Genomic DNA, 13,261 nt, shown 5'->3' on the forward strand with positions numbered 1-13,261 from the left:
CCCTTTTTTTTTTCTTTTACTTCTGGGTTCCTTTTAAACCATATTTGTATGTAAATTGTAAACAACGTTTTGGGAATCTTCTTGTATTTGATTTGGTGTTTTCTGGCATGGCTCCCTCAGGTTTTCCATCCTATGTCTTAATTCCTGCATCTTTCTAGGTGAAAGTGGAAAATAATGTTGTGATAATAATGTAAGAGTTTTATGATATATAATCAAAATAAAGTTTTCAAATTATTGAAATCAGGCTACAGAGACTTGCTATCTGTGTATCAAGAGTAACTCAGATTATTTACTACTCTCTATATTTCCTAATCAAGAAAATATCTAATATTTAATAATATTTAAATGACATCTTAAAACTCACCCAAAAAACCAAACATGAGTGTCAAAATACTCCTTTGAATATGAATGTCTCTCTGTTCTCTCTGCAGGTACGGCGATGCAGTGAACAAGAACTTAGTGGTGGGCACCCTTTCGTGGCCCTCGCCATGGGTCATTGTGATAGGATCCTTCTTCTCTACCTGTGGAGCAGGTTTACAGAGCCTTACTGGAGCCCCCCGCCTGCTGCAGGCAATAGCAAAGGACAACATCATTCCTTTCCTCTGGGTTCGTACTTCCTAAAAAAAAATAAAAATAGGCATTCTGTACATATTAACTAACCAGCTATTTGACTTTGTGCTCTCAGAAATCAGATTTATTTTCCCTAGTTTGCCCAGCATTGCAATGAAGGTCAATTTTTTTTATTTTAATGTTTTGTTTTCTTTTGTAAAAAAATAAGAATATTTTAAAAGAGTTTGAATAGACACATATAGTAATTTTATGAAGAAGTTTTAACATCTAATTTAGTGAAGCACAGAAAGCCATTAGAGTAACTTGACTCCTCGCTCTAGAGAAAGAAGTATGTAGGAAAATATGCTTAAAGGTTCTGTTTCTTCAGGTTTTTGGTCATGGAAAAGCGAATGGTGAGCCGACGTGGGCTCTTCTGTTAACAGCATTAATTGCTGAGCTGGGAATCCTTATTGCTTCACTTGACATGGTGGCTCCAATTCTCTCAATGTAAGAAACAGGCTGGTTGCTGTTTGGGGGAGTGGGGAACAGGGCAGGGAAAGAGTGATTCTCTTTTGTTTTGCTAATTTGATTGTCTTTCAGAACCATATCTTAAACCAGTAAAGCAAATTACTGGAGCCTGAGTTCTGCTTCTGTTATTTCTATGAATTCTCTGACTTCTGGCTCTACATCTAAATCTATTTGTTTCTGCTTTGGAGTATTCTGTGAATAAACATGGTTTTAGTATATTGTTAGTTTGTTTGGGAAAATGTTATTTTTATCACAGAACAAAGATAGCATTGATGTTGTGGATAGATCTAACCTGATCCAGTTGAAAAACTGTTCTAACTGCTTTGTACCGATAGTTCAGGCTAATAAAAATCTGAGGGCTAGGCACATGTGACAGGGCAGCTGTAGTTTGACTGTAAATCATTCATGTGATTATAGCATGTGCCAGAATCTATAAATGTGTGTGCTAAAAGGTTTTGCACTTCTTTTGCTTCTGCAGGTTTTTCCTGATGTGTTACCTCTTTGTTAATCTAGCCTGTGCAGTACAAACACTTCTTAGAACTCCAAACTGGCGGCCTCGATTTAAATACTATCACTGGTAAGCAAAAGGCCAGCATGCTCAACGCCTGGTCTGTAATGTACAGTGCGGGATTTGGAAGAACCGTCTCCATGAGGTTGTGGGCATCTTTTATTTCTCTTGATATCAGTTCTAGACAAGAGTACATCGATGTAATATTCATAGTGGACCAGACCCAGATATTTAATGGCGTGAAAGTTTCATTTCAACAACAGGATACTAAAACTGTTGGGGACTGGGGAGATCCATTGGTAGTTTTACTTTCACTCCCAGTTCAGAACAGACAATTTAAAGACAAAAGAGCAAGAGAATAATTGACTTGTGTTTAAACTTTTCTACCCCGCTACTTACTAATGTCTTTGCTTTTTGTTTTAGGGCCCTCTCATTTTTAGGCATGAGTATTTGCCTGGCACTGATGTTTATTTCATCTTGGTATTATGCTTTGGTAGCTATGCTTATTGCAGGCATGATTTACAAGTACATTGAATACCAAGGGTAAGTATTAACTGGATAGAAAAGGGTAGGAAGGAGATTGGGTCTATTTTTCATGAATTATCTCTAGCCTTCACATTTGGAGAAGGAACTGTCCAGAGATACGACTTAGAGGGCTTCTCTGATTAGTTCATTTCAGTGCTAAACAAAAGCCCCTGAAGTGCTTTGTTGTTAAGCCTCTAAAGGTGTTTGGTGAAACTTGAGAGTCACAGGAGGCAGAAACCCTGGTTGGGATCTATCCTTCTGCTGTCTATCACACATAATTCCTTCAGGCCCAGAACAGCTGAAGGCAGCCATCTTATTCCAGTTTATCTGGTGCAAAGGTCTGTCTAGAACAGTCCTTAAAATGCTGAATCTGCAGATTAGGTTGTCTGAGATTTGTTAATATCTGATGGAGTCAGGCTGTAGTATGGCTGTGTAACTTAATTTTAACATGTGGTATTGAAATGCCTGATGTTTGTATATGCTTGGGAAGCCTTCTCTGTAGTGGAGTGTTGATACAAATTAAGCACAGAATAGTGTTGTCATATACATTTGACTGAAACATTTGCATTCTTCTCATGTGATACATGGTAAGTATCACAGACATACATGTACAAATGATAAATATACATGCGATGCATGCTATGTATCACATTATTAAACTCATTGTAAGGTAATGGTTTCTCTATAGCATGACTGCAAGTGTGCAGTTAAACCCTCATGAAGCCATATGTTGGCTAAACTGTGTTTTCTTCACAGTGCGGAGAAGGAATGGGGTGATGGTATCCGGGGTCTTTCACTCAGCGCAGCAAGATACGCCTTACTCAGACTGGAGGAGGGCCCTCCACACACAAAGAACTGGAGGTACTCATTTTAGACTAATAAAATGCACTGTCATGATTATCTGTTTATGCTTAAGGATTTAAACTGGACTACAAACAAGATGCTTTTGGTCTGTGTGAATGAATTTATATGCTCAGAATATTAAAAAAACCAAAGTGTTGAGTCTGCGGTAAGCTGCTATCACTGCCTAAGCCCTACTGCGTGGACCCTGTATTGACAGACCTTTCGTGTCCTTTGGATCTTTAATCAAACTCTGAATTTGTGAATTCAAAAGTGGAACTAGGGGAAACTGTGGAGATCTCTGAGTACAGAGGTCCAGAGGCCTGTGGCAATTTGCACTGCGGGCATAAAGAAGTCACTGCTATCATTCTAGGATTAAACACCAAACAGTGGCCAACATTTTTTCCCTCTGGCTTTGTGTGTTGAAGACAGATTAAGTGGGCAAGAACCCTCCTCTCAGTTAGGCATTGTGCAACTCTTAGGCTCTGAACAAGAGGGCTGGGAATCTACCAAAGAAGAGAGTTTTAGAAATCTTTCCATACTTGCTCAACCATAGCTTAAGAGAGAAAATAACTTAATTGATGTGTAGCAATACCTTAAGGGACAGAAGGCAGGTGGGATCTATGTTTAGATGGAAGTATTCATGTTTCCCAATGTTCATCGTCAGTATCCAGATAGATCTGGAAGGACAACCTTGCAGTATGAAGACAGTGTGTGCTCTAATAGTACTTAAAAGAACCTTGAAAATCAACCACTTAAATAAAACACTAATGCAAGCCTCTTAAGCTAAGTACATGAACAGGTTTTATGACTGTCCAAACAATGCAGCAGAAGAATTCCCTCAATGCTTCAAATCTGCTTTGAATCAAGAGAAATAAATACTAATTAAACCCCTTCTAATATGTGAGATACAGAATGTGCTGTTTCAGAGTTAATATTGAAGCACACTCAAAGTGATGAGAGAGGCAGTTTTTTAGAAGTGTTTTTGTTAAGGCCTTAGTAAAAAATACGTTCCCTTTTTTATTTTCTCCAGGCCTCAGTTGCTGGTGCTTCTGAAACTTGATGAAGATTTGCATGTAAAATACCCTAGATTGTTAACATTTGCATCCCAGCTGAAAGCTGGCAAAGGTTTGACTATCATAGGATCCGTGATCCAAGGGAATTTCTTGGAAACTTACGGAGAAGCCCAGGCTGCTGAACAGGTCAGTGTTTTAAACAAATTGCTAAAGTAAAAAGGGGTGAGTGGGCAGATAACTTAAAAGTTTCATAATGGTACATGGAAAAAAGCATATCAGTAAGGCTTCCATGAAATACAGGACTAGTTGAGTAGCACTAGAGCTGTTCAGTAAAGGGCTTGCAAAAATGTTTCAGCTGCCAATTGTGGCTTTGGAAATATAAGATCAATGCCTGTAACTTGCGTAAACAGCCTTACTGCATAAAACTGTCTTCATTTATAAGAAGTAATTACTATGGAAGTTTACGTATGCTGATTAATGGAGGGAAGACGACTATTTAGTTTTGTAAACATACCAAGAAACATTTCAGTAACTGTCAGTTATTACAAACTTAGCAAATGTGCTCTTTCAGTGTGGTAACGAATTTATTACAAAAAGCATTAAATGATCATCCTGAAAATTGGTTAATAAATCATTTAATCTTCCTCACTGTGTAAACATGACATCATAGCTCTGTTTACATCTGTGTAGTATCAGCCAGCACATCGCTGCTTTCTTCCCCAGAGGCTTTTTATACAGGAAAACTGTTATAAAGGGAAAACTAATTCATAGGCCAATGTGTTGACCAAGTTTGTTTAGTTTTTAAACAAAGGGTATGGTATTCTTGATAGGTGGGGTGGGATGGTGCTTATATTTGTAAATTGAATATAATAACACAGCATGTTACGTAGAAATCTGAAACTGGAAATCTGAACAAAGTTAATTGACCTTGGGTTTAAAAAGGTGAGTGTTTTAGGATTAGAAAATGGAAAGTGAGATAGTAACACAGGTATCACTAATTACTACTATGAATAAGAGACTATAGCACAACCCCAAAAAAACCATATCTTAATCTGTTAGAAATAATTATGTTTGGAAGGGAACTATGTGTGTTTTAAACAAGTAGTATTCACAATTAGTGGGTATTTTCTCTTCTGTTTTATTAAGGAAAGCGGATGAGCAGAACTTTGCCTTGAAATGTGTTTAACCTGTGGACATGTGAACCAGGAATTTACGTTGTAATCACATGATAGAGAAATACTTAAGAGTTCCTTTTCCTTGTCTGTCTTGCAGACTATTAAGAATATGATGGACATTGAGAAGGTGAAAGGATTTTGTCAAGTAGTTGTAGCCAATAAAGTTCGAGAAGGAATTGCCCACTTGATCCAGTCCTGTGGACTAGGTGGCATGAAACATAATACTGTGGTTTTGGGATGGCCATATGGGTGGCGGCAAAGTGAAGATCCAAGGTCATGGAAGACCTTTATAGGTGAGCTTTAAAGGTTCTCTGTGATCAAACATTGTGAACAGAGATATTTATTACACACATGGTACACGCAGGGGATTTTAACAGAATCCTTGTGAAATTGGTTTTGGTTTTCAGTCTGTTTTGTCTAGTATTGATTGTGAAGTAAATAATTTCTTGCAAAACTGCTCTAAGTTTGAAATACCACTTCTTGTAGATAAAAGACCTATGAAAGATCTTCAAAGATTAATCTAGCAGCTGCAATTCATCTAATGAATGCTGAAAAAATTACGGATTTGAGAGATACTGGTTTAATGGCAAACTTTTATTTGTTTCCTAGCTAATCTCTGTCTTTTCACAGGTCTTAACCTATTCATCTCTTCACTACTGGAGCTAAGACTGTCCTTGCCTATATCCCTGTCCTTCCTCTATGGTCCAGTTACTTAACACAGTCAAGTTAGAACAGAGCAGATGCTTTCTCCTCATACTTAGCTTTGAAGATTGCTGCATTTATTTCAAACATGAAATAGGCCTTGTGTTCCTCTAAGTCTGCTTTATCCTAGCTTTGTCATTTGCTCCAACCTGTCTATACAAGCTTTGCTGTACATACTTTTCTTTATGTAAGTGATGACTTTTATGCTTTGCTGACATTTGCTCAGTGAGTAACTTTTTTTTAAAACCATAGATCACTTGCAGAATTGGAAGTAACTGTTTGTTCTTCCTCTTTTTTGCAGGTACTGTTCGCTGCACAACTGCAGCCCATCTGGCTCTGCTGGTTCCCAAAAATGTGTCCTTCTACCCCAGCAACCATGAGCGTTACAATGAAGGCAACATTGATGTGTGGTGGATTGTGCATGATGGAGGCATGTTGATGTTGCTTCCTTTTCTTCTCAAACAGCACAAAGTAAGGAGCTATCCAAAGAATGTTTGTCACTCAGCTACTTCTGTGTGCATTAGTTTAAAGAAACAAGGTCCAGTAGTAGAGCCTGTATTGATACACGAGAGTGGATATATTGATAAGTTTCTGTTTCTTAGAGCAAAATATTACTGGTTCAAATACTGAGAGTGTACATTCCCTCACCAGGTTTGGAGAAAATGCAAAATGAGAATTTTTACTGTAGCTCAGATGGATGATAACAGCATCCAGATGAAGAAGGACTTGGCTACTTTCCTCTATCAACTCCGAATAGAGGCAGAGGTAGAAGTGGTAGAAATGGTAAGGAATTTGAGCCTGTTTTTCACTTTATGATGCAAATGGTGGTATTTGGTTATGACTTGATTACAAGCACAGTATTTTTTTTCTTACTTCTGCAGCACAATAGTGATATCTCAGCATATACTTATGAGAGAACTCTTATGATGGAGCAGAGATCTCAGATGCTGAGGCAAATGAGGCTGACAAAAACAGAGAGGGAAAGGGAGGTATGTCATTTGTGGTTGATTGCTATGGGCTGCTGAGGTGGATGACACAAAGCGCCTTCCTAGTAGCGTTTTATATAGCTGCTGCTGTAAGGAAATACTTTCAGTGTAGCTTTTTTGTTTCCCAAAATTGCATGTAGTCATTGAATAGCCTGGCTGTACTTGCAAAACCATGCTAGAAATTACTTGTTTTGGGGGAAAATGATGGCAGTATATACGCCATAGAAATGATTTGTATGTTCCCCTTTGTGATGTAAATGATACTTAATGACTTGAGGATGTAAGTCTCGACCCTTTCTTGACCTTGTTTTTGCTTTATGTGGGATGTCTGGGGTTTGTGTCAATTTATAGTATTCTGTTTTCCTACTGAAGATTTCATTCCAGTTTGGACTGTTAGGACACATAGCTATGAAAGGTGCAGATGAACTGATTTTTCTGCATGTGTTTGTCCAATATTTTTTTTGTTGTCGTCAATTTTGAGTCAGACTTACCCATTGTTTCAGACCATGTCGTGATGTAAGCTAGGCTGTCTTTTTTTCTTGTATAGATACAGGCCTCTGTTAGTCCAAACTGGGCATGGCTTACACCCATCAAAACTGTTTAAAGTCAGTTTGGTATGTAAGATTATTGGCTAGGGCAGATGCCTGGTATCAGAGCTGTCCTAAAGACTAAACTGACTGTAAAAAATAAAGGATACAATGGAACAAAAAGTCTTCCATTGCTTAAACAGAACCAGAGAATGTAAAATGAAGTCTCTGAGTTCCTTGTCATTCATGTGCCCTCTAGGCTCAGCTGGTAAAAGACAGACATTCAATAGCACGTCTGGAGAGTCTCTACTCAGATGAAGAAGATGAGGGGGACCCAGTTCCTGAGAACATCCAGATGACCTGGACAAAAGAGAAATGTGATGCGGAGAAGCGGAACCGAGGCAGTGCTGTGGGAAGCTTTAGAGATCTCATCAGCATTAAGCCGTGAGTCTTGTCTAAATCAACAGCTTGCATCTCCTGGAACTCTAGATGTGCTTTTATTATCTTTTGTCTCCTAATCCTTGGTTTAGATTTATGCAATGAACATTGAGACCTGACTACTGAAAAGACAGCAGTTAGCCTCCTGAGAAATCTCTAACCAATTAAATGTGGCACACATCCCTCCATATTTTACTTGGTATAATCAAATTCTAAATTGGAGCCGTTAAACCCTATTATAACTTTCCTCCTGTCTCCCAAATACCTCCACAAAACACAATTAAAAACCAGACTGATAATTTCACTGATCTAATCAGAATTTAAAAAAAGACTGATAATTTCACAATCTAATATGTAGTGTGGATGTTTAACGCAGCAAGGAAGAAGCTGTGGAGATGGTGACAAATGACTGTGAATAGAATATGTGTGCAATGAAACCCTCTAAGATAGACTCACTGTTGAAGGAGCACTGACATGGAACAACAGCCTTAGTATTACCACATGTGTGCCCCTTGAATACCTAGAAGTAAAGCTCTATTTTGGCTTTGTATGAAAATGTGTGAATCTCCTATGACCTCTTTGATGTACTACGTGTTACACAAAGAGTTCACTCAGTCAGTTTTGCATACTTGGCAAAATGCCAGAGTTTTTTTCTTAATAAATCAGTGAGAATTCAAATCTGTTTTAGGCTGAATCATACTGTAGAAATTCTGCTGAATTTGGTGTTAACTACCTGTACTTTTTCCTCTTCCATGCTTTCAGAGAGTGGGAAAACTTGTAAGTTTGTTATTTAACTTAGAAGTACATTAAGATGGTTGAGAGGGAAGACTTCATTTTCTCAACTAAAAACAGGAAAACTATATGTAATTATGGAAGAAAAGGACTTAAAGTTGAGCGATCTTAGCAATGTTTTTAAAGGGAGGAGGATTAGCCACTTAAGCTAAGTATCATTATAAATAGCATGTAATAAACTGTAAGAGTTGTCCTGGCAAGAACTAAGTCAGGATAGAAAACAATTACAGGTCTGAACCTATTTTCTTAAGCAGAGTATGACACAAGAAGTGGGAAACATTACTCATTGAGAGAAACTCTCATTCCACAACTCTGCTATGATGTTATTTCTGGCAGTTTCTGGACACTAAACAAACCCTTTCTTAGAGCCTACACCTTCAAATCACTGGGGAGATGCCAATTTTAAATGTCACTTCAGAGAATACCAAACCTTTAGTTTTCAATTCCTTTTCCAAAACTCTATGTAGTTAATAACAGTATATTGTTTCTGGTGCTGGTTTCTTCTCACTTCCTGTAAACATAAGCTGGCCTTTTTGTTGTCCCTGGCTTTCTGAAGCTGATATGGGGAACACAGAGGATGTCCTTGCTCTAAATTAAGTAAGAACATGAAATAACAGAGAGGTAATTCACAGTGGGTAAATTGTGCTGTTAGTATAATAAACATTATTCTTACCATTGCATCTTCTATTTTCTGCCTATATAAAATATTTCTTTGCAAACCTAAATATTGGGAAGAGTGGCAAGGTTATTAAAGATTTTCACTCATAACATGTAAAGCTGAATTAACAAAACTATAGATGCATATTTGATTCCTTTCTACTAATATTTGGTTTTAATATATTAAAATGAAGGAAAAAAAAAAAAAACAAGTGGAAAATCCTCAAAGCTGCAGGTATATTTTCCCTTTGATAAGTCTATTGCTGTACTGTTTTTCCTTTTATGTTACCAAACTAATGGTTGATTTCCTGTAGGAAGGAAACATTCCCTGGCTCAAAATCCCGGAAGGATACTTTCCAGTTCTGTTCCTGCATGAATTGGTGTTATTTTGTGATAATATATTCTGAATAATTAATCCTGTTACCTCTCGTAGCCTGGATTCTTAAGGAGCAGAGGCTTATGAGCTCATGCTGCATCTATTCCCTTCTCTCCCATAACTTTTGAACCAAGTGGCTACTCAAATTTGAAAGCATGATTGAGATTTTAAAGATACTTGGGTCATAAGTGTTTCTTGTAAATAGCCAGGCAGAGACGTTGATTAGTGTCCAACTGAAGGAAAGGTTAAAATCCTTATTATACACCAGAAAAGCCCCATAAGCAGACATACATCCAGCCATTTGTACTAGGCTGCACTCCAGCCCACAGATCTGTAGGAAACTAGGCTTTCTCTGGAGATGTCAACTGCTGTTCAACACAAAAAAACAAGTGCGCTCATGGGAAGTGTGGACTGAGCACAATGGTGCCAGTCTCCTACTTGGTTCCAATGGGTCTCTGAGAAAAGAGTTTTCCAGTACTGAGTCCGGAGAGGTGTGTGGACTGTGCTGCCATGGGAGTGAGGGGATCTGGAGAGGGCTGCCAACGGGAAGGCTCTGCACTCACAAGTGTCCACGGTTGAAGAACATGTCCCCTTGTGCAAATGTGTTTTAACTTCCTATGCAAGACTAAATCACCTTTATAAAATATGTTTCTTGAAGAGCAATATAACTTCATAAACTGGAGACTTGACTCGAGGCAGGGATCTTAAAACCAATGGACTAGCTGTACCTGAAGAACTCTGTGATGCCTCTTTTGTATCTACATTAAGTTTGAAAATATTTACTGTGTGTTGAGTTGACACTTGACAGGGCATTTAGATTTAAGGTATGCTTTTAAGGGGCTTTTTAGTAATTCAGGGGCATGTTTCTAATGGTCAGTCTGAATGTGCTTCTTCTACAGGAACCAGTCTAATGTCCGCAGAATGCACACAGCAGTGAAACTAAATGAAGTTATTGTAAATAGATCCCATGATGCCAGACTTGTTCTCCTCAACATGCCTGGTCCTCCAAAGAATACTGATGGTGATGAAAACTGTATCCTTTCAGCCAAGGCCTGGTCCATATTGAAGACCTTTCTTTAACCTGTGCTCTTGAATTCATTTTGTCACAAATGCTGTCAAGCTGTGATATGTGAAAAAGTGTCCACTGAGTGGAGGGTAGTGGCTTGTGGCTGTTATGTAGTAACTGCTTAAAGTAAAAGTTGCCACTGGTTGCTCTGGAAGCCTTGTAGGTTTGCATTCAGTCTTGTCTAAAGTCTTACTTGATTTTATTTATTCATTACATTTAATTTAATTCTCAATAGTGGATGTAGCAGATGTTTAAGACGGCATTCACAGCAGCTAGCGCTCTGGGCAGAGCACTCACTGTCTCAGCTGGAGTAAACAGGAAGTCCCAAAGGAGTGGACCTATCTCAGGCATAGCTCACACATCAGAATTTGGGAGCGTTGCTCCATGTGCAATGCTCCGGTAAGACTAACATTCAAACCCATAGTATTTAGGCACTTAGAGGGATACTTGCACCACGCCCCTAAGCAAGGCCACAGCTGAGGGTTTTGATCTGCTGAGCCTGTTGGTATGGCAGTTCTCTGGCCACAGCTGCTCTTCAGCCTTGGTTTGTACCATTAAATTAGCAAGCCTTTCACTGGCCTGTGCCAAAAAGTATATGTCACAAGTCATGGACCAAATGATCATTTTCTCCTAAATCTAGATAGCAGTAGTAGCAATGGCTGTTTCACACCAGTGTGCTGGCCAAAAAAAAGGATAAAAACATTCCTTTTAGCATAAGGGGGTTTCAACCACAGCTACTGTAGCTCAGGAGAGATTTTAAACTTGAGGTTATGGGTGAGGATGCTTATTCTTCCACCCTTCCCTGGAGAGGCTGAGCCACTGTGACTGAAAAAACACGCAATATTCACAGAGAGCAGCTGGGAGGGAGCGTGACTGTGTAACCTGGTGCCGCCAGTATCACTGACTGGTTCAGCTTTGGGCAGTGGCGGGTTCGTTTTGGAGCAGCCTGAAATTGGCTCTGTCTGACATGGGGGCAGCCCCTGGTCTCATCTCACAGAGGATGCCCCTGCAGCCTCCCCACTACCAAAACTTTGCCACATAAACCCAATACAGAGGCTAATCACTGTGTATTTTGGTTTTGATATTTCCTTGACTTCACTGAAACAGACATGGAGTTCCTTGAGGTCTTGACTGAGGGTCTGGAGAGAGTATTACTTGTTAGAGGAGGTGGCCGAGAAGTCATCACAATTTACTCCTGATTTAGTACAAGCTTCTAACGCTGGGTCTACATTTACCTTCTTGGCGATAACGGACATTCCAGTTTTAAATGGAGAAGAAAAAAAGGTTTTTTGCCTAACTTATCCTCATCCAATCCTATTCTTTGTCTTTCCATTTGCAACATACATATCTTTTGGGATTGCAGTATTGTTACACCATCCAATTAGCAACATAAGTTAATTGTGAAGCTGCCACATTATTCAGTTTCTGCTTTGGTACTCCAGCATTTGTGCATGTAGTTTTAACACTAAACCTATTTTTAGTCAGCACTGCTATGTGCAGTATTTTTAGTAACTGTATGTAAAGTTAGGACATGAAAGCCAGTTACTGTAAAAAGATTTTAAAAGCTTTTTATATTAGGTTTGGGGGATAGAATTACGTTAATATAGCAGCTAGTTTCTGCTGAAGTTCAGCTACAAAGCATTTTCTAAGAGCACACTAAATTGTAAGAGAGGACTGAAAAAGCTTTGTTTTTCTGGGTTTATTTCCAGAACTAAACTCTCAGTATTGGGTAAGAATTTATACTTTTAATACATTTATTGATAGAGATTTAAATAAATTATGTTGATATAGTTGAAATTATGTATGTAGCTTGCTACAAATTGTGTTGCTTCTGAGACTTGAGGTTCTGTGAGGCCAGATCCCTATTTATTTTTGTATTTATTTGTCAGAAATATTGGATACGCAGCTGCAGACTGTTTAGGATAATAGAGATCTCACAATAAATTTTGAATCATCAGTGAATTGAAGGACCAGTCCTGTGCAGTTCTTCCATGCTTTAAATTTCTTGCAGACCATCCATCAAAGTACATTGAGCATGTTGGAGTCCCGTGTGTAGACCCAGGTGCTATGCTGCACGCACAGCGAGGGGATTGCACTTGCACAAGTACAGGGGACCTGCTGCTTCATTGTATGCTTTATGCCCTTAGAGGAAAAAGAAGAAAAGAAGACCTACTTTAACCAATAAGTCTCTGGAGATTTATCAAGCCCATTAAGTTGTACTTTATGTACAGAACATTCGTATTTTTTCAATAAAATGTTGCATACACTTTGAACCTATTCTCTGTTCTGTGTGTTATGGTGAATTACCTAGGAAAACCCATCTGTCCTTCCCTGCGCAGCATTGCTGTGATCTGACTTCACCGCATCAGCATCTGTGGATCCACTGTGTGAGGGGAAGGTGCTGGGGGCATGTTGGTGCTTGCCCAAATGGCACAGGTACTGGCATGGTGGAGGTGCCAGCTTAGTCTTTAAAGCAGACTGGTGGTAAGCCTGAGGAAAGGCTCCCAGGTCTGGAGTTACTACCGTATGTAATAGCCAGGTAGAACTCCGCACCTGTAGACTATGAAACACGCAGG

General features: G+C 38.9%; 1 protein-coding gene across 1 annotated transcript in view; it reads left to right on the plus strand.

The window, feature by feature from the left end:
- SLC12A4 (solute carrier family 12 (potassium/chloride transporter), member 4) overlaps positions 1-12,958 on the plus strand; it is a 56,517-nt gene extending 43,559 nt beyond the window's left edge. The window contains exons 19-32 of the mRNA XM_010584770.1: positions 432-606; positions 938-1,056; positions 1,556-1,654; positions 2,009-2,128; positions 2,867-2,971; positions 3,984-4,152; positions 5,239-5,434; positions 6,145-6,314; positions 6,495-6,626; positions 6,725-6,832; positions 7,616-7,800; positions 8,557-8,571; positions 10,519-10,652; positions 11,793-12,958. Coding sequence (XP_010583072.1) covers positions 432-606; positions 938-1,056; positions 1,556-1,654; positions 2,009-2,128; positions 2,867-2,971; positions 3,984-4,152; positions 5,239-5,434; positions 6,145-6,314; positions 6,495-6,626; positions 6,725-6,832; positions 7,616-7,800; positions 8,557-8,571; positions 10,519-10,652; positions 11,793-11,884 — 1,819 coding nt within the window. The 3' untranslated portion in view covers positions 11,885-12,958. The remainder of the gene's footprint in view (positions 1-431; positions 607-937; positions 1,057-1,555; positions 1,655-2,008; positions 2,129-2,866; positions 2,972-3,983; positions 4,153-5,238; positions 5,435-6,144; positions 6,315-6,494; positions 6,627-6,724; positions 6,833-7,615; positions 7,801-8,556; positions 8,572-10,518; positions 10,653-11,792) is intronic.
- The last annotated feature ends 303 nt before the right edge of the window (positions 12,959-13,261 follow it).

Source organism: Haliaeetus leucocephalus, unplaced genomic scaffold (genome assembly GCF_000737465.1).
Source record: "Haliaeetus leucocephalus isolate CR32 unplaced genomic scaffold, Haliaeetus_leucocephalus-4.0 Scaffold92, whole genome shotgun sequence".
Taxonomy (NCBI): Eukaryota; Metazoa; Chordata; class Aves; order Accipitriformes; family Accipitridae; genus Haliaeetus; species Haliaeetus leucocephalus.